Genomic DNA, 20,999 nt, shown 5'->3' with positions numbered 1-20,999 from the left:
TGCCTTTCGTCCAGGGAGCAGGTCCTATCCTAACGTGTTCAGTATGATGCATAAAATTAGCGACGCTTAGATGTTAGTAATTTCTACCTAGTGCCATATGACACGCAGCTGAAGCTGAAATATTGAAAAAGTATGCAGGTGCAACTTCAGCCTGTCTACCTGAGGGACAGAAGGACTCTGAGTCCTTCTAGGCTGCAGCAAACTGCATTTCTATTAAAGCTGAAAATGAAGTTGTCAAAAGGCAGGCAGTGCGTGCCACCACAAATACAGCTTTTCTGTTCATTGCACTAAGTTAGAGTCAATGAGATGGATGCTCTTTATGGGTCCCTGTTGACAGAAGTTGTGGGTCCAATTCGACCCACTCACTGCATTATGTAGCTGTGCCAACTTTGACCTCAGAAGGTCATTTTAACTTTCCATGTGTGACCCAGCTGAATGGCAAGCCCTTTCAAAAACTTCTATCATTCTGCCCTGACATATCTTGGTGGAGAACAGTCACAAAACATTAGTACTGAGCTGGCCTTCTTTTCCCCCTCCATCTCGCCCCTTTGAATGCTTTTCTTCTTTGTTAAGACGTGTCCACCACATTAGCATCTTTGTGTAAGACTGAGGATGCTGGTGCAGGGACGCACAGGAACAAAAATGTTAAGAAATCACACGCATGTCAGAGATTTCTCCTTAAACCTGCTTCAAGATAGCCCTGTTTCTTAGGGATGTGTTATATACACTAAGAGCCTTTGCTTGACATCTTTTTCTTTGTTTCTTTCTTTTTTGTACTAATAGCTGTCTTTTCCGGTACAAATAGCATTACATGTTCTACATTAATAATCAGCATTGGTCTCTTGAGCTTATACATTACATGAAAATACAGAAAAGTAAGTTCAGCAAGGGAAAAAGGGCAAACTGCGTTTAAATGTTAGTTTCTGACTGGGCCTGTGGTCGGAAGGGGGCTATGGAGGGTACTGTGTCTCTCTGCAGTTTCTGTGACCTAGGACTTCAGTTACATGGAGTTGTGTGCTTTTGGTTGTAAACAGTTGTAGGCGGTCTTTGAAAACTAGGCAGAAAAAAAAGGAGAGGACCTTTTTCCTGAGGTGGCATTTTATGAGTTGCCTTAGTGTGTTAAATGGCACCTTCCCACCGTGCAGCTTGCCCTCCAGTTACCTGAGGACAGCGGGTTTGACTAGAAGGGCTTTTTTAAACCCTCTTACCTCCACTGAGTTCACTGCTTCATATTGAAAACATCAAAAAATTAAAAACAATGACAACGGAAGCCACAATGATAAAATTCAAACCCCAAACCCCAAATACATAGTCAATGAGAAGAAATAATACTTAGTCAGTAACATTGGTCTCTGTAGGAGGTGGGAGCAATTCTCACTTTTAGGTCAGCCTTGGAGAGGGTGTGAGATTCCAGGTAGCTTAGATGCCTTGATCATAATGACCTTGGTCACTTACAGCTCCCTGCAGGGAGCCTGTCGGGGCCAACAGGAAACAGGGAGCTTTAAGGGGTTGAGGGTTCCTGTGGACCACAGGGCGTCAGGCACTACTCTTGGCAAGAGTCACCTCCCAAACTGGTGGGCTCAGGGAGTCCTCCCCTAACTCACGTATCAGCTGTTTCAAACTTCACGCCCAAAGTGGAGCCATTCTAAGGTCAGCTGGCCTCTTGGTCCTCAGTTTGTCCCCTGGTGCTTTGGCAATGCTGTACATAATAAGTATCTAATAGAACTCACCGATCGCAAACCCTATCATAAATTATGAAACCAACAGAAGAAAGGAATAATGGAATATAAGCCTTAACTTGGAATTTCCTTGCTTTTGGTCATTTATGTTGCAAGCTTGTTTAGATGTTTAGAAAACTCTGCGTCATTTTCCTCCTCCCCTTTTAATTACTAGCACAAAATAATTATGAAACAAAAACATAAACAAAAAGTCTCTTCTTGGTATTAATATATCTTCTTACACAGGAGTCAGTTGGGTAAGTTAATTTCTAGTCGGGAGGTCGGTGTGTGTTGTGTGTGTGTTTTAAGCCAGTGTTTAATTATGGAGTCTCTTATGTGTTCATTATAAACCTGATTTTTAGAGGCTGTTTAATACCAGCACCAAAATTCCCTCTGGGGTTGAATCCTAGAACATGCTGTCTCCAAATGTGGCTGCTGCTAAGGTTTTTTTTTTTTTTTTAAATGGGCAGCAGCGTTTTTTATTATTCATGTTGAAACAGAGCCCAGATCAGCCTCCACAACTGGCTGTACGCTGACAGTGATGACTTCTACCAAAGAGCTGTTGGGGGCCGTGGGCAGCTGGCTTGTTTTAAAAGGTTCAGAAACTACCTGTTAACATGAGGGATAATAATGGTTTCAGAGGAACCATTTCAAAATTCCCCTATAAATAATACGTACTTAAGATATTTCTAAATTGGTCTCAACCCAAGGCTGGTGCACAGAGGTCAATTACAGGAGGCAGACAAGTCTCTGAAGTTTCCAGGACAGTCCTGCAGAGACACGGCAGGTCCCACGATGCATGTTTTAAAGTTACACCAGCTCCTCAGACAGACTGGCTGTGAAATGGCAAAGAAGCCACATCTTTCACATCAGGGTCCCTGGCTTCCCGGGCTGGTGCCCTGGCTCCTTCTGACTCACAGCCTGCCTCTGCTCCCACTTTTCCACAGGACGTCCGCGTCCTTCTAGAGCCTGTCCTTGGCCTGCCCATTCAGTACCGCGCGCTGGCCCCAAAGGCCCTGTTCCTGTCTGGGGAGCCGTGAAGTTCAGAGGCTCTGGTGGGGGGGCTCCAGAAGACCCCGGGCGGGACCCACCTCACAGAGCTGTTTCTGGGGGGAGAGACTCACCTCTGCCCCATCCTGAGGCTTCGGGGCGTTCTCTTTTTCTTTCTTGCTTTTAGAGATTTCATGCTTGATGCGTTTGGCTCCCGATACTTTGGTTTTATTCTCGTTTTCCTGTGAACTGTTCTCCTGTTTTCGAGGTTTGATTGGAGGCAGGGGCTTATCTTCCTCTCCTTTAATAAACCTTTCATACGGCAGGATTAACCTAAAAGAGTGTCAGGAGAGAGGCTCAATCAGGGCAGGTGATTCTGCTGGCGCCCATGCCGTGGGGGTTTACTTTCTTTTCTCAATACGAGCAAGTTATTGAGTGACTTCATCTCCAGCACCACCAGTGCATTTCTCCAAACCTACTCCACAGCTCAGCGATCTACTTCCCTGATCAAAACCAGCACCTGGTAACTTACATCCCTCTTGGCAAGACCTCTTTCTGGTTCTGTGGATCTATATGCTGAGGACACCAATGGAAGTGTCCAAAGTCGCATCATTATCACTGCCCCTGGAACCTGGCTAAGTGCCAACAGCAACATCACAACAGGAATAATAGCTATGATGATAGCTGCCATTCCTTTATCATCCTGCTGACAGCTCTTTACTGAGCACAGACTGTGCCAGCCAGTGTCCTAGGCACTAGGATCAGCGGTGCACACAACGTTCAAAGCCCCTGAGGCTTATTCTAGTAGCTACTAGTATGTACTAGAACATGCCACATGTCCTAGGTACGTTATACAAAGTATTTCCTGTGATGTATGCAACATCCTTATGGAGGATTACTATTGTTGTTATTCCCTTTTTAACAGATGAGGCAACTGAGGCCCAAAAAGGTTAAATAATTTGCCTGAGAATCACACCATTTTAGATGTGAAATTTGAACCGAGTTCTGCCTGTCTCCCAAATTTATATTTTCATTCATGTCAAAATATAGACCAGACACATAAGATAAAGAGGCTGTGGGAGGTAAACACAGCATGGCTGAGAGACAGCTGTCTCATCCAGAGCCTGAGGGGGTAGGTGCCTCCAGTACGAGAAGGTCTGCCTGGGGTGCTGAGCTTAAAGAGGCCCCAGCAAGAAGGAAGGCGGACAGAGCCTTCAAGCCACAAAAATCAGAGGGCTGAAAAATTCAAGCATTTTAATTATATAACTTTTAAAACAAAGTACATAAAATTGCTCTAAAAAGAGAAACATCAAACAGCTCTAGTTTTAATCTGTTTTCCCTTTGCGACGTAGCGCTTGATCTGAAAGGGGAAAATAGCTGATGTAATTAAAAGGGATGGATTGCATTACAATCTCGGTTTCAACTTCAGTGATTAAAGTTTTTATAATGCATTTGGTATGATTAATGACTCACTGTGGGATTAATACAAGACTCAGCCTTAAAAATATGAACTTTAATACAGCAAACATAATTTGTTTTAAATAAGACAAGTTGACTCAATGAAGAAAATGTACTTGGCTTATAAACAGGATAAATCTGTTCAAATATTGGGAACCCTGATTATTTTAAACAAAGACTCCCAGGCAGAAACGTCTTTGGTTTGGATATTGGTTAACTATCCTAAAATCGGTTCCTAACTATGCCATTGGGTCTCAACTACTTAAACACAATTGTTCAGGTTTGCGAGTCAGACGTGGGGACAATTTGTGATCATGATATTTTCACTCTTAAATAAAATACCAAGTAAATTATGGGAAAAATCAAACCCCAATTTATAGCGTATTAGAAACAAAATTCATTTACTGAGCATGCTCAGACAAGGTATGTGCAGGAAGGCGTGGGTAAGTTTCGAGCCCTGCATCTGGCAGTGGGCCAGCCGTGAAGATCAGCACAGCCCATGGGGAATAGTTATCTTCAGATCCCATTACAAACTGAGTTTAAACATGTTACAGCTGCTAAAACTGGAAACTGTTCTCTCTCTGTGTAGACTTACTAAAATAATACATAGCTGCCAAATACCTGCTTCCCACTGTAATATTACAGTTAATGTTTATATAATAAAAAGCATAACTAAGCAGAAGAAGAGAGAAAAAAGCAATCTTGTTCGTACTTGAATGTGTTCTGTCTCATCTGTAAAGTCCCCAACATTCCCCCCAGTTGCTCTTAGCTGCATAGCTCTGCCAGGGACTTTATCCCCTTCAACAGTGGCTGGTTGGGGATTTCTGTCCATGAGCAGAATGTACTGAATATTTTAAATTGGAAAAAATATTCTAAATTGACTTTAATGAAAACATATTTTTATTGTTAGGACAGATAGGTTTGTTTTACTTTTGTTTGGTTGCTATGGGAACATAAGGAGCTCTGAAGTCCGGGTATTCGGTGGTTACTGTTTGTTGGTATTACCCTCCCCACAACTCCACTCCCTAAGGGAGATGGTGACACCATGAGGGCCCCCCTTTCCTGAGAAGCACGACAGCATTACCTTTGAGTGTGGGGAAGGAGGTAAGAGGAAGCAGAGAAGTGGGTGGGAGAGACACCCACAGTGGGCCCCTGAGGCCCCCTCACGTTGGGTCCCAATAGTCCTGGGTCAGCCCAGATTTCTAGATGGGTGCTAAGGAGACTTTAGTTTCCTCACACAATTTCACAAGTTCAGGAGGCAAGGCAACATTTTCATTTCATTTTTTTTTTTTTTTCCCTTTCCTTCTTTTTTTTTCCCCTTCCCTTCACTCAACTCAGCAGCTGGCTGGCCGACAGCAGTAAAAAATACATTTCACTTTGCTGGTCAAAGGCCTAAAGCCAGAAGCAGGAAATCTGGAATTAAATGTTTCTTGTATCTGGAAAGAGGCATGACTAAGGTAAAACTGAATCCAAACACAAACCCTGCTTGTTCAAGGCTTCCAGAGGGAGCATGTATGTGAGAGAAACAGTGAGTGTGTGTGTGTGTGTGTGTGTGTGTGTGTGTGTGTAAAGGTCAACTGAGTGTTTTTTTTCCCCTTCTAAATCACTGAAAGATAATTATAGTGGCTCAGGGGGAAAAAAGGCTCCCAAAATAAAACAAGAAAGGCAGCAGCTAAAAGGAAACAATCAGAAATACGACCAGCTAAGCGCTGAAGAACAGAGCTGGTCTCTCACCCGGCACACAAACACCACAAACAATCGCTGTTCGTATAGTGATTTCCGTTGGGTGCGATTTTCACTGAATGTTTTTTCAGTGATCCTGTCATGGTACAACACAATTACCCCACAGGATATGATCTTATCATCTGACTATTAGTTTTTATAGCACAAGAGGACGAAAACTATTATAGGTTTCTGAACATTTAAACGTTTAACGTACACGCAGTACCATTAAAAACAGGTTAGCCAACATCAGGTCAACATTGCCCAACACAGGAAGCGCCGTATCGTATAAGGAATTTAGTATAATGCAACGTGACTGCGCCTTGCAGATGACTATTCCTCAAATATTTGTAGTACAATGAGGATTTAATCAGCTTCAAAACTGTACAGATAAATGCAAAAATGCACCCTAGCCCCCAAGAACTCATTACACAGGAAAAATACTTTCAATGGGCTGCAACTCCAAGATTGTGGTTTGGGTTTTTGGTGGATAGAAATAATGGGGAAAAGAAGCAATATATTCATTAGAAAATCCAGAGAGATCCCCCTCCCCGATCTACATGCAGTTTGCAGATTGAAAGCTGGGCAGATAAATGGGCCTTTACTATTATCCAGATTTCACATTTCAGATTAGCAAAATGCTTATTTACGATGCCATTAATGGATCTGAAATAGGTAAGCCATCATGTATTAAAAAATAACATCTTTCCATAGGCATAAGATTTGTAGCAGCATGAGATTTTATTTTTCCCTAGGAATAACACAAGAATAGCATTTTCCAGCCCAAAGCAGAAACAGGAGGGGGCCGTTTGCTATCACAGATTCTTATTAAATTCAGTCACTGTGAAAAGCAAGGGGTTTTTTTTTTTCTTTTTTTTTTTTTTAAATAAAGATGACTTATAAAATCAACCCAAGTTAAAATTAACAAATCAATGGCACTGTAACCTTGATTTATTAGCGTCTGAGCCACTAAATTATCATCGTACAAGAAACTGCTGGTTTGAAAAGATTTCGGCTTTGTTAAATCTCAAGTTAAATAATGGTGCTCAGTATACTAGGTTTTTAGATCTGCCTCATCTGATATTATGAAAAATTCAATACATTTCTCTACAGCAGAAGTCAGGGGTCAGCAAATCTATTACTGTAATGTAAGTAATCTGGCAACCTGCCAACTCTTTCTCCCTTTTATTATTTTTTTTAAACACCATGGCAGATAATTTTATATTTACAAATTCTAAAATCCTCCAGGGCCTTGCCACTCTTTCTCAACAAAAAGCAGCAGCCTCACATTCGAGAAATGCATATTGCACACGTCCCCATCATTTGCATTTCATACAAAAGAAGAAAAGACCCTTCATCTTTATTAGGCAACATTCCCCTCCCCTCCCCATAGGCAGAGGAAAAATCATGTCAACTCTCATCAGAACAAGTAACCACTAATGTCTCATGTATTGATTAATGCTTGCATGGAATGACTGAACTTTGGGGCCAAAACATTTAGCAAACAGTGCTTAAGAGGAGAAATAAGAATCCATCTATTTATAGAGTTCTGAAAAATGATATTATAATAATGTCTGGGACTGATTCAATCCAAAGAATGGGAGAAGGGACAAATCTTTTGGGTTGTATTTGAACCTCAAACTCACCCTGGTTACTTCATAGGCACTTGTATGGTATCAAACCAGTGAAAAATTCCAGGCCCAGAGATCTGCTAGTGCTCTTGGAGAAGAATATTTTAGGGGCAGAGGGAATAAAGTTGGTGAGCATGTTAGGGTAAAAATGCTACTACTATTCTTACACTATCAGGTTTTTTTATGGCAGTAGAAAAGAAATGACACGTTGGTTCCACTTGGGCTTTGGACCTGATCTGATCCCAGATGGAGTCATTACAACTCCAAGCTGATTCCAGGGTTGATTCCAAGGTTTGGCCCAACATTCTCGGCCAAAGACCAAAAATGTGAAGTGTGGGAAGCCATCTTTCACCAAGTATGGAGGCACTAGAAGGTATATTTTTTCTTTTTTGAAAATGAAGTACACACACTTGTTAAGGTTCCAAGAAGTATGGGAAGTCCTAATCTCAATCTGTTCACCTCTAGCTCAGGGTGCCAGACCATCGCTCTAAAAATGACAGAAGAGCATTTGCGGGGTAGGCACCAAAATGAAAGTCAAACACACAAATGTGCTATGTCAATGCACAGAGCAATGGGAATATTTCCTCAGTGGGCACCACTGGTTCTTTTAAAAGCCAGGTTCAGTCTCCAGTGAAGACATACAAATGGCCAATAGGCACATAAAGAAATGCTCAATATCGCTCTTTATCAGAGAAATGAAAATCAAAACTACAATGAGGTATCACCTAACACCTGTCAGAATGGCCATCATTCAGAAGTCCACAAATGATAAATGCTGGAGAGGGTGTGGAGGAAAGGGAACCCTCCTGCACTGCTGGTGGGAATGTAGTTTGGTGCAGCCATTATGGAAAACAATATGGAGATTCCTCAAAAAACTAAAGATAAAGATTTACCATATGATCCAGCAGTCCCACTCCTGGGTATATATCCAGAGGGAACCTTAGTTCTAAAAGACACATGCACCCCAATGTTCATAGCAGCACTATTTACAATAGCCAAGACAACCTAAACATCCATCAACAGATGACTGCCTAAAGAAGCTGTGGTATATTTATACAGTGGAATACTACTCAGCCATAAAAAAGACTAAAATAATGACATTTGCAGCCACATGGATGGACCTGGAGAATATCATTCTAAGCGAAGTAAGCCAGAAAGAGAAAGAAAAATACCGTATGATATCACTCATATATGGAATCTAAAAAGAAAAGAAAAGAAAAGAAACTTATTTACAAAACAGAAACACACTCACAGGCATAGAAAACAAACTTACGGTTACCAGTAGGGAAGGGAGTGGGAAGGGATAAGTTGGGAGTTTGAGATTTGTAGATACTAACTACTATATATAAAACAGATAAACAAGTTTATACTGTTTAACACAGGGAAGTATATTCGGTATCTTGTAGCAACTTACGGTGAAAAAAAATATGAAAATGAATATATGTATGCTCCTATTGACTGAAATATTGTGCTGTACACCAGAAATTGACACATCATTGTAAACTGACTATACTTCTATAAAAATATATGTATAAAAAAAAAGCCAAGCTCTCCATGTAAGAGAAGTGTGGGCTCTGGAGAAAGATCTCTGTCACTTTAAGACAGGAGTTTCAGTGCAGAGTATGAAGAGCAAAACATCAGTAGCCAAGGGAACTGAGAAAGAGGACTCTGGTGTCACCTACCAGCAGAGCGCCGTGAACTGAAAGCTCTGAGCACCAAACATGGAAGGAGGTGCCATGCCGACACACAGGCCGTGGAAAACGAGCCAAAGGCAGACCCCCATCCCAGCCAAGAAAACGGCAGAAAGATGCAGCATGGTTCTGTGGGAAAGACTTAGCTTGCCCACAAGCTACCAAGGGCAAACTGTACCCAGCACTTTAAAAAGGAAGAAGGTATAAACAGCATCACTCAGATTCTGTACAGAGATACCTAAAAGGGTTGTGGCCCATTATTTTCAATAACAAAACATGGCACTTGTCTTCAAAAAAGCTCTTCCTTAGGAAAATGATCAGCTCACCAGAGGCTTCATCACCTACTCAAGGGGCAGCGGCAAATGAACAAGGAAACCATCTGAAGGCGCTGACATTCTCCGTTTGTCCCTAGAAGTGGTGGGAGAGTTGTTTCTTAGATGAACTGATGACCCTGACACCTTCATCCATAGTCCTGGAGTGATTGTGACCCTAACTAAGCCAAGAAAGGAAAGAAAGGTGCTGGGATCCCCATAAAGGTGAGTCCGGGGGATGAGGTAGCTCCAGGAGGACGGGCCCCCTGAAAGGGAGTTACGTGGGCTGTGGGGCCGGGTTAGAGGCGAGGGGAGGGAAGGGAGAGGAACTTCTGGTTGTTCTTATACTGATTAGACATGAACAGCAGTCGCCATGTATTCAGTTACTAACAACACCAAGCACTTTGTATACCTTATCCTCATTTTATTGACAAGGAACAGAGGCTCAGTGTGAAACAGCTGAGTGACTAGTGGAAGACCTACAGCTACTGAGCGTCAGAACAGGAGTTCAAACGCAGATCTGCCTGCCTCTCGGAGCCGTCTGTCTCAGCAAGGTCGCCCTGCACCTTCTTACATTGTCTGAGAAGCACCAGCACCGCAGAGATACTGAAAAGGTCAGCCCTGGGTTAAGAGAATCCCAAGCTCCTCCTGCACTGTTGGTGAGATCAGGGGAGCATTCTCCTTTCCTTAGAGGCACCAGGCCTACGGAATACACAAAGGGTCCAACTCACTCCCAGAGAAGCAGCCCTATGGCTCAGACACTGGCCACACGACTGCCTATACAATATGCCAGGACAGCCACGCCACAAATCTCCAAAAGGTGGTACCCCTAGTTGGATTGATGTTGTACATTCAGAAAAACTCAAGAATCATACCCCTGGGAACTCCAGCCTACAGGGCGTCATCTTACCAAGTCCGAGGCTCGCACGGCCTCCCCAGCTAGATGCAGTGCTCCTCTGGGGCTTTGCTCCTGTGATGCCTCCTTGCTGCTTCTAGGAGGGTCTAGATTGATGTTAGTCCCGTGTCTTTCCAATGAAGACCAAGTTGAAGAAAGTTGGCATGGATTTAAGAAAGGCTGACTTTACGCCCCAGGGAATAAAATATGTGCTACAACAGAAGACATGGACCCTCTAGAGCACCCAGCCCCCCATGGCGCGGCCAGCAGAGATGACAACAACGATGCTTCTCGATGAGAAAACAACGACTGACTCAGAATTAAGTTGCGTGGATCTGGTTCAAGGGCAGATGAACACTATTTCAAGAGTAGGAATAGACAAATATAACTAGTTTTCAACATGCTGTGTGCCTTGCAAATGAAGCGGGCAATGTCCATATGTAAAAACAGACAACTACTGCGTTTAAGTCCCATGTAAGTGAGATACAGAAGATTCCAGAGCTTTTGAAATATTCAGCAATCCCCCCAAACATGTATTATTTTGATCACTTTGTAATAACTTGTACAAAAACAAAATGTTCCAAGAGGTTTTCAGTGGAAGAGTGAAGGATATATTTTAATGGTAAACAATTATATTCTTCTGTCATCTGATACTTTTTTTCCCTTTCTTTTTGGAAACATGCTTTCTGAATTTTCAATAGTTCCTTTGTGAAGGCATCTGTTACTCACATAATTGAAAAGATGTTTGTGCAGTGGCATGCTTGAGAATACAGTTATTTAATCTTAATGATAAAGCCCTGAGGACAGAAAATCGTAAGGAGAAACCTCTTGTTATTTATCAAAAAGAAAAAGGGCTAAGACACCTAATCTATTCTCAGATTTAAATTCATGCTTGATGAAAACTATCAATAAAATATGGAACCTGCAAAGTTTCTTAAATACTATAGGGAGGTTCAAAGGGGGTTTGGGGGAAGTAGGAAGAAAACAAAAATGAGACAATAAAGGAGCTTTACAAAGAAAAAACTGCTGTTTGGCAAGCCTTTTTTGGGTCAAAGAACTTGCTGTAGTTTACAGCATGACATACACACTTGATTAGTTTGTGCCTGAGGGTGTTTTTACACTCAACAGTGTAAACTCCAACTTCTATTAATTACAACTTGCATTTAGAGGCAAATTTAAGAATTTTTAAATAGAGATTTTTTCAAAGGCTGTTTATTTTTTTTAAACAGAAACCAGTTTTTCTACTCCAGGGCCTGGCTAGGGTTTTGTTTTCCTTTCTAAAAGTTTCTTGAAAACTCCAGGCACTGGAAAGTTATCAGAGCATTTGAGGCATGCTGAGTGATACGGAGGGAGGCTCTTGCTTATGAAATTACCTGACTGTGCCTTGGGGAGAGATTCTTCACAGATGACAAGTTACTCGGGCACAGGGTCTTACATCCACCCAGTTCAGGTCCCTTGTGAGAACAAGCTGGGTGGGGTACGGGCAGAAGAGCAGCCACAATGCCTTAGCCTGCCTAGATCTCAACACTCTGTGTCAGAATCTGGGGTTGCTGTTTGCTAACACAGGTCAGGAGGCCATCTGTGGGTATGGGGAAAAGGGAGATGAGTGCGCTGGAGGGGCGGTGTTAGAGGAGTGTTACCAGCAGACTGCCCACGGCCAGAACCATTACCAAGACAGTGTTCCCCAGGGGTGCAAGTCCATAGGTTCGTCCACCCCGCTGTAGGTGGGGATGGAGCGTGGTCTAACCATCTGACCTCAAGGCAAGCGTGTCAGTAGACATTGAGAGGGTAAACCACAATACCTGCCTTTGGTGTATCCAATTTGGAAATTCCGCCTTAGAACTCTCCTGACGGCCCCTTCCACCACTTCACTGCCTACCTCTTTATTATACACAGTTCCTAGAGCAAACTGTCCTTTTTGCTTGGATTTAGTTTAATTCATTCAGCCCCTAATTCTTGAGTCCTTGATACGTTCACGACGGTACACTGATGAGTCTCAAGGAAAGCAACACCCTGTGGTCCTTGCCCCCAAATATAATTTCTTTACTGTTTTTGAATTCTACAACTAGATTATCTTAGGCAATGTATGATGATCTATCTTAAGCTCTAACCTAATCTCTTCAAGATCCAGTTCAAATTCAAGGTCCTCCTGGAAGACTTTGCTTGTGCTACTTGGAAATCTCTCTCCTCTTTCTTTGATCCCTGTTGAACTTACTATTTGTATCTGTAACTTACTTACCTAAGGTTTTTTATAGCCTTAAATATTTAACTCTCTTTCACGTATGTATGGACTATGAGTTGTATCCTATGATAAGTTAGGTAAGCGAGGGATCACAGTTCTAATGAGCTGGTAGGAGTTGAGGGCAATAGCAAAGGAAACAGGCAGTCAATTAAATGGCAAATTTATCTGATCCAAGAAAAAGACACTGGCCACTAGGAGAGGGCTTCCTTACTCATTTCAAATGTAGTCCTAGGCTATGCTGATAGACTGACACTGCCCACATTCCAAGAAGTACTGCATGCCACATCTGGAGTAGCTCTGGGTCCTTTGAGGGACACAAGAGGGAGGCATCTACAGGATGCAGGCCATGCTGGTGAAAGTCCATAAACTGTGCTCTGAGGCTCGGATGAATGGAATAGGAAGACCTGAAGTGACAGAGGAGCTTTGCCAAGTGTACGGAGGCCTGTCACTGAGAAAAGGGAGTGTGCGGAATCAGTTGGCCCCAGGAGGCTTAGGGAGCATCAGTGGGACGCCACAGGGGTCTGGCTCAGCAGGAGGAAGAGTGCAGAGATGGAGGGTGCCTTCAGCGGCGCCTCTTCTGTGTGCTCCCAGCCCAGTGCCAGAGATAATTCAGTCCTCACCCAGCACCGCAGCCTGTAGGCTACATCTTGCCCAGGGCATGTTTAGTTTAGCTTACTTAAAATATTTTCAGAAGTACTGGAGCCAGTATTTCTAAGTCAGGTGATTTCACGTAAAAATTATCTCCAAAACATGGAACATGTCCTAGGTGCCCCTGGCCGGGCTGTGCGCGCCAGTTTCCCAGCCCCGTGGCCTGCGCTCACCTGTGCTACCTGCCCCTGGTGATATCTGAGTTTGTGACCACTGGTGTGGGGCAGTCTTTCTCCAGTGACCTGGTGAGAGGGTCTAGCTTCCTAAATCTCCTGTCTGTTACTGATACTTCCGTAAAATACCATAAAAATGAATTACCAGAAAAATGAAAAAATTTAAAAGACAAACAAAATACAAGCCCCAATTTTTAAAATCCTATTCAAGTGACAAAAAATTTTTCTGGCCAATTGCTACATAAGCGTATCAGTGCTCGTTCGTGGCTGCTCTGTTCACAGAACACAGATGGGCTGGAAAACCTCACTGGGTGACTGCAGACGGAGCCCTCAACTCTGTGCTGCTGAGACCTTGCCTGCGGCCTCTGAACTGCGTGCTGATTAACTTCCAGGGTGTCAAAATGAGCAAGAAGACACCAGCCCTTGTCCTGGACGTGAACAGAACCTTAACTCGCCTTACTTTCCCTTGGCTTTTGCCCGCAATATGATTAGCTGAGTTCCTTAGAACCTTGTCTATTTTTGGCATTTACCTTAAAGCGCATACTTATCTTACTCAAAACACAAACCTCCCACAGCCTGCCTTCCACCTTCAGAGAAAAAAAGGTCGAAGCTCCAGCTGACTGTCACTTGGGTTCTGACCAAATGTGTCTGGCTTACGCACAGCTCACCCCAAGTCACTGCAAAGGAAGCTGCCTCAGCCCTGCGGCATGACAGTCTTGCCCTAGGAATGCTTATGGGAAAAGCAAAAGGTTAGAATTTGAAATTGGGCATTAAGTATGCAAGAAGATGAAGCATAACTGTTCATTTCCCCCACAAACAAATACACATTTGTTTATGAGTCTGATTTTCTAAATACTCAGAAAAGCACATTATAAAGTACTTTTGCCTTAATGCTCCTTTTTAAATCCCTGGTAACAACTTCATGTGCTCCACAGAAACAGACTGTGTAATTTATTCAGGAAAATTAAAACCAGTAATCTGGTACTCTGTGTAAAGATTTTTCCCCCTTGCATGTGCTTAAAAACCATTAAAAAAGAAAACAAGAAAACAAATCTGCATGTGAAAACAAAGTCTTTAAAGTGAATTACTATTCCAGAAAATCAAGCTAAGAGAATCCATTAAAGTAACCTTTCCCTTCTTGTTCCTTTACTGATAATAGAAAGCGATTTGGGGCATCTTAAATACAGAGCTAGACAAGAAAGAAAATGCTCCACTTAGAAGTGTCCTGCTCAGGGGGAGGTGGTCTTTTTTCTTTGCATTATAATCTCCAGTAAATGTACCTATAAATCCTGAACAAGAACTGTCTAGAATAACCACACTTCATAAGCTCTGCTGACTTTGAGACATCTACATAGCAACAGGGAAACATGAATGCTTTTTACATTGGTGATCACCTGTAACATGAGCAATTAAGTACAGTACTAATGGGCTGTGGCCAGGAGACTGGTGCTAATATTAAAAACTGACAGAGATGAATAGGTTTGGAAGTAAAACCAGGCTGACAAAGACATTTTTATGAAGTGCTTGGACTGATTTGATTTAAACCAATCAGAGGCAAGTTTGGGCGAGTCGGGCCTTCGGCGACAATGATGCATTCACGGGCATTGTACCATTTCTGCTCTGCCTTAAATAAAAACACCCATTGATTCTTTTCAACAACCCGCACTTTCATTATTACACTCATTAATAAACCAAAAGTACCCAACTAATATACAAGTAACATTTACTGAGGAACCGACTACTTTTTTCTCATTGGAAAATGCAAACAGTTACTGGAAACATGAACTACACTGCATGAAAAACAAATCAGTGGATAATGCGCAGTAGATCACTCACTGCTTCGTCGTCTTCTAGGAAAGCAAAGCGGGTGGTAGGGAGGTAAGAAAAGGACCCAAGTCTCTACATTAGGGTGAGAACTAGAGACGGGATGAACCGGCAGCAGAGGCAGAACTGCAGTCATTCTGATCTAGCTTAGAAGGCTTCAAACACTGCTAACGGCATCTCTAGACTAGACATCTGCTCACAAAATCCTGACCCTTACACCTCCTTGAACCTTCATGAAAACAACGGCCCTTCACCAAGCTAATCATCTTTGTTCGAATGGTGTTAGCACCGCCTGTTAACTAGCAAGAATGAATGAAATCTGCCATGGCCACTGAACACTGTTTTAGCTGAGAGCGCCAGCCCCTTCTTTGACCATAAGAGTTTCCAGTCCCTGGACAGGTCTGCGTGTGCCCTTGCCTTCTTTGGTAGAACCATCAAAGAGGAGGAAGACACACTGAGGGCAGTACTTCCCAGACTTCTGTCCCTACCACAGCACAGAGGGGTAGGGTGACTCCTGTGAGAGCATGGTTCAAATGAGCGAGACTGGCATTATGGTAAACAGTCTGATTTAAAAGAAAAAAATCAATCATCTGCAAATTTCGGTAGTTAACTATTAGAAATGACTGATTATTCATGACACCCCTGGTATCTGACCACAACAATGCCATAGGGACTTAGATGGCAAAAGGAAATGCCGAGAACAGGTGAAGGACCTCGCTGATGGCCCTGGAACAGCTGTGCTCTAACCTTGGTTTTGGGTTCTGTGCAGGGATTTCTATGTTGGGGGTCCCACTTGGCCACTGACCATTGTCTCTCAACTCCAAACCCACTCTTCTGTGCTCCGCCAGGGGATGCTGGGCCTGGGACTCTGCAAATGACCTGTCTCCTTTGCCAGCTGTCTTCCTATTGGGGTTCTACCAGTGGGGCCCCAGCAGGCCCAGGGAAGGGAGAAGGGACTGCCTTCTATTTTGCTTGCTGTTCATTTCACGGCCAAGCCAACAATCACTTAGCAGCAGCAGTTGCTTCCAGCCCCTAGCTTCTTTCAACCATCCCAGAAAAGTTTCAGTGCATTTCCTCTGCAGCCCAGCACCACTGCAGAGCACGGCCTCCTCAGTCTGCACCCAGCTCCGCACCGCTCCTGCTCTGCACTGGCTGGGCACGCTCCCTGGGAGGGTCTGGACCCAGCTTGGTGACGCCTGTAAACTTCCGGGCAGTGAGTGCCCAGCCTCTTTTCTCTCTTCCCTCAGCCCCGGGGAACCTACAGTTATCACCTCCCTATTAATGCACCACTTCACCCAACACTTGTTTAAGCAATTCTGTGTAGTAAATTCTCTTTGTTGGATCCCTACTGTGGATTTTATTTTCCTTCCTGGATCCTGCCTGTCTGATATACTGACCAAACAAATTATAGATTTGGAAGAATAATTGATACAGCTTTTCAAAAAATTCATTCCAGCAGAAGACCAAACCTTTATGAAATATCAATCTGCTCCCAAGGATGAGGAGAGAAGAGTAATCATTTAAAATTCTTCAATAATGTTTTTTAATTGATCAAGTTTGAGGTATGTCTATTAGAATTTTCCAATTTGACTGACTGAAGGCATATGGGATTCTGCTATTCCAGTAAGAGTTTAATCGTGAAACAAAAGTACACAACCTTCAAAAGAACATATCTTGGCATTTCATTTAGGGTTGAGGCTATTTTTATCCACACGACTGCTTGAGTAAACACACAGCCAAACACACACACACACGTACATACTATGATTAAGTCCAATCCTTTTTCCATCCCAAACAATATCTGTTTTTTGCCCATGTGATGCTTTGCAGTATGTTTGGTTCATTTTTCACTCTAACTAGGTGAGCTAGTTTACAGCTGAGATACACTCCTTTTCCAAGTTTTAATTGCTCTCTGGTCCTTCAAGTGTGATGGTTCACATGTTGGGGACATTTGCACATAGAACTAAGTGAGGTTCACTATCATGATGAAAACTATTTGAAAGTAGAGACTGCTTCTAATGAAAATGTTTTCATTACAGCCTTGGCTCCCAAGTCAAAATAAGTTAACTGTGTTACCTCAGACACTGTTTACAGAACACTCACCCGAGACATCAGTGCCTTTTTGTACAAGAACGTCAGTGGTGTACCTGTTATGTACAGTGAGTGTGCAGGCTTCTGTATTAAATGCCAGGAGAAATACACTCACGTTAAAAAAGATCCATGCACTATACTGCAAACAGTGCTATGAAGAGTAATCATTTGAATTCCTATTATCAATTTTTTAAAAATCATTCTGGATTATAACACTGTCAAGTAAGGCAATCTCTTGGGGATACTTTGTGGGAATTTTTCATGGGGTACTAAACCCAACTCAATTTACTGTGATTATACCTATAAAAACATTCTAAGTTTCACTGAATGGCCACACTAAAAGAGGCTCTGTGTTATATGCAATACAGATAAAAATATAATTGGACTCAAAAGAAATATGACTATGAGTTGATGTGTCACATGACATTATCTGAAGATGCATTTGTATGATCCAGAGATGGGCGTGAGGCAGCTGGGTTGAAGTTGGAATGGTAACTGACTATGTGAAGAACAGCCCTCATATTTAGCACTTGAGTTTTATTTTTTAAACAAGCAAGCTGACTGGCCTGTTTGCTCTGCTGACTATGTTTTGACTTTACTCCATCTATGGCCATTATTAAACACACACAGACACCTCTACTTGGATCTCACGAACTCTGAATTTGAAACCAGGAAGCTGAATCAGTCCACACTTCCACAGGGAAATGCCAGTGATAAGGAAGTTGGTTTGACCCAAACAAATGAGGCACAGGCTCGAAGCGCAGAGCAAGGATGATGCATGAATTTATGCTAACTGGTCTTCAGTGTTGTGGGTAACACAGTCCTAAGGCAAAGGGGAAACAGTCCTGTGGATACAACCTTCATAATAGGCTAATTTGGCGTTACTTCTTGTTTGCATTATCATCACCTTTCTGAGAGAAGCTGAAATTGTTAGAAAACCAAACCCCCCCAAGCATGGCAAGAAAGGATTTTCTGGGTCAAAAGCATAGAAGGAAAAAACCAAGATGGGAAAAAACAACGGATCTTATCTGGGGCCAATTTTCTTATTAAAGAAGTGCTTACTTTTCAGTATTAATATATTCAACGTTAATACATTTCATTGTCAATAGAGTTACATGGCAACCTCCCAGGAACACTGCAGACCTATGTCTTCCAGAAACTAAAAGTTCTCATAGTAAATGAACCCACAGAGTACAGAGAACACATTGAGTAATCTTTGCTTGCGGGGGAAGAAAGTATTATCCAATTTTAGCCCCTGTAACCAGAGAAAGCCATGTTCCCTAAAAATCACAATGCAGTACGCAAAGTAAAATATCAGAGGGTTATTTTTTGTTTCCTGAAAGGTCTTATCTCCTTGACCAATTAACTTCCAACTAACACACTTTTAATTAAGCAAGGACTTTCCAGGAGAGGCTTTCTTACCTTTCATAATGTCTGCGGGTACAAGTGGCGGCGCTGGTGCTCCCAGGATTACCACCTAATTCATCATAAATATGTTTCCATTGACGGCGGGCTGTTATCTGAAAAAACGGCAATGGGAATTTCAATCTTGCATCATGAGAGATTCACAGTGCCAGGATTCAATACATATGCAACAGTCAGAAGAGAACAGTCTGTTCTGGAAACCCAGATACAGAGAAGTCCAAATGAGTATGTGGGGAGACTTGTGGGCTTACAGTAAGATCTCACTTTCAGCACTTTTCTTTACAGTAAAAATGGAATTCTGCTTTGGGCTCTGTATTTGTCACCCTCAGTGCATTTTTATGTAAGGCAGCTCCCTGGATGTTCATGTAGTTATTCGCCCTTATACACTGTTCCTTTATGTCATGTGATACAGCATCAAAATAAGATTTCAGCTAAAATATATCTTAGTCCCTCTGTTTAAATGAATCAGAATTAACATTGGTTACTTGAGGGATTCAGTAATGCGTGGCTGAGTACACAAGTAAAGACAGTTTTCACAAAGCATGCTTTTGTATCTTCTGATTTTTGAACTATGATGTGTTGCCTACTTTAAAAATAAAAAAATTACTACACAAATTAAAGTGATCAAACTGGTCATGAAATGTGTCATCATCTTAGGCTACATTTTTATGGCAGCTCCTCTAACCACCAAAACAAAACCAGAATCTGAAACTGTCTATGTCGCAAGCTGTTTATTTTTATTTGCTTAGGTCAGGAAAATGGAATATCGATCAAATCCTATGAAAATTAACATATTCCAAAGTTAAAATGCAAGCTCTGTATTTTACTGAGTTGGGTGAATAAAAGCAAACAGCTTGCAGTATACCAAAAGGCATACTATGGTCTTGTTTTATTTTTTTTCTTTAATTTTATTTTTGTACATAAATTAAGATTTTACAAAATAACAGATGCATGATCTGGCAAATGATTAATTTGGGAAAACCACGTCATTTACTACATCTGAGCAATCTAGCGTTTCCTTGAAACTGGGAAGACAGAGCTAAATTCTGAGGTCCTTGTGAATGTTTCTAAACAGGGCTCCAGGAAAACTTAGCTATTGGAATGTGCAGGGGGTAGGGCATGGCAGAGGTGCCAGTGGCATTTAAACAATCAGAACAGGAGGTTCCTTTTGAAAAACACCCGCAGAGCTGCCCGTGGAGTTCACTTAGGGGCTAAGGGCAGCAATGCATGAAAAAAAATCTCAACTTGCAAACAGGGGCTCTGTAATTGTAATCTCAGGAGTGGGAGGGTGGTTAAATATTACAGTGTAAATGGTACCCTTTCCATTTCAAATAAAAAGAAGCCCTTCATTTCCATAAAGCTTTCTCAACAGGCCCAAGGAGGACCTCGAGACAGTGTGAGTTCTGCATTGTTCAGTTTCCCACGAAGCATTCCTGAACCAATTTGTTTCAATAGTTCTCACTAGACAGAACCACCTCTTATATCTACTAGCAGGTGTAAGTAAAAATAAAATCCTTTATGTGCAGCTTGGTTTAGATTATAATAAATGTTTTCAAGCCCCTCTTAAAACACTCAAAATACGTATTTTGGTAATTATTTTATATTTAATTACACTCTCCCTCCAACCTTTTAAATAATAGTTTCAGGCTAACCTATTCTACGCCTGTGTGTCACAGAAGGAATAGGATCCCCTTCCAAGTATCTACGTTACTCCTCAAAGCCCTTGGAATACTGAGACCCCTTGAAATAAACCTCTACAATCCTTTCCTCCAGATGAGGTGTGTGGGCCCTAGAGAGCCAAGCAGGGCCAGAAAACAGCCTACGTTTCCACAGTCACTTCAGGAAGAAACCATCACTCTTGTCATCTTTGTATCTCTTGTGTGTACTGTATTTCATATTTTATAAAGAGTTTTCACATCCGTGGTATCATTTAATCCTCCCATCAGCCTGTGAGGCAGATTACAGGAATCTCATTCACAAAGGAAGCAAGACTCAGAGAGGTTGCACAACTTGTCTAAGGACACACAGCAGCAGAGGGGAAATGCCAGGAATCATACCAATGTCTTATAGTCCCAAGAGCAGACTTTTTTCCACTACATCAAAGCAGTCTCCATTCTATATCAGAATGACTTGATGAATAGCTGATACTTGGAGTAGGGGGATTATACAGAACTCTGGGG

At 42.2% G+C, this 20,999-nt stretch overlaps 1 protein-coding gene across 2 annotated transcripts in view; it reads right to left on the bottom strand.

Annotated features, from left to right (window-relative positions):
- Window positions 1-20,999, bottom strand: part of ARID5B (AT-rich interaction domain 5B) — a 173,338-nt gene that overhangs the window by 6,533 nt on the left and 145,806 nt on the right. For both annotated transcript variants that reach the window (XM_006186974.3, XM_006186975.3), the window contains 2 exons: window positions 18,817-18,914; window positions 2,843-3,041 (listed from right to left, as the gene is read on the bottom strand). In XM_006186974.3, the coding sequence (XP_006187036.1) occupies window positions 2,843-3,041; window positions 18,817-18,914 (297 nt within the window). The remainder of the gene's footprint in view (window positions 1-2,842; window positions 3,042-18,816; window positions 18,915-20,999) is intronic.

The sequence above is a fragment of the Camelus ferus genome, chromosome 11 (genome assembly GCF_009834535.1).
Source record: "Camelus ferus isolate YT-003-E chromosome 11, BCGSAC_Cfer_1.0, whole genome shotgun sequence".
NCBI classification, from domain to species: Eukaryota; Metazoa; Chordata; class Mammalia; order Artiodactyla; family Camelidae; genus Camelus; species Camelus ferus.
The sequence above is the reverse complement of the archived record's forward strand: the minus strand, read 5'-3'. Positions and strand labels throughout refer to the sequence as shown.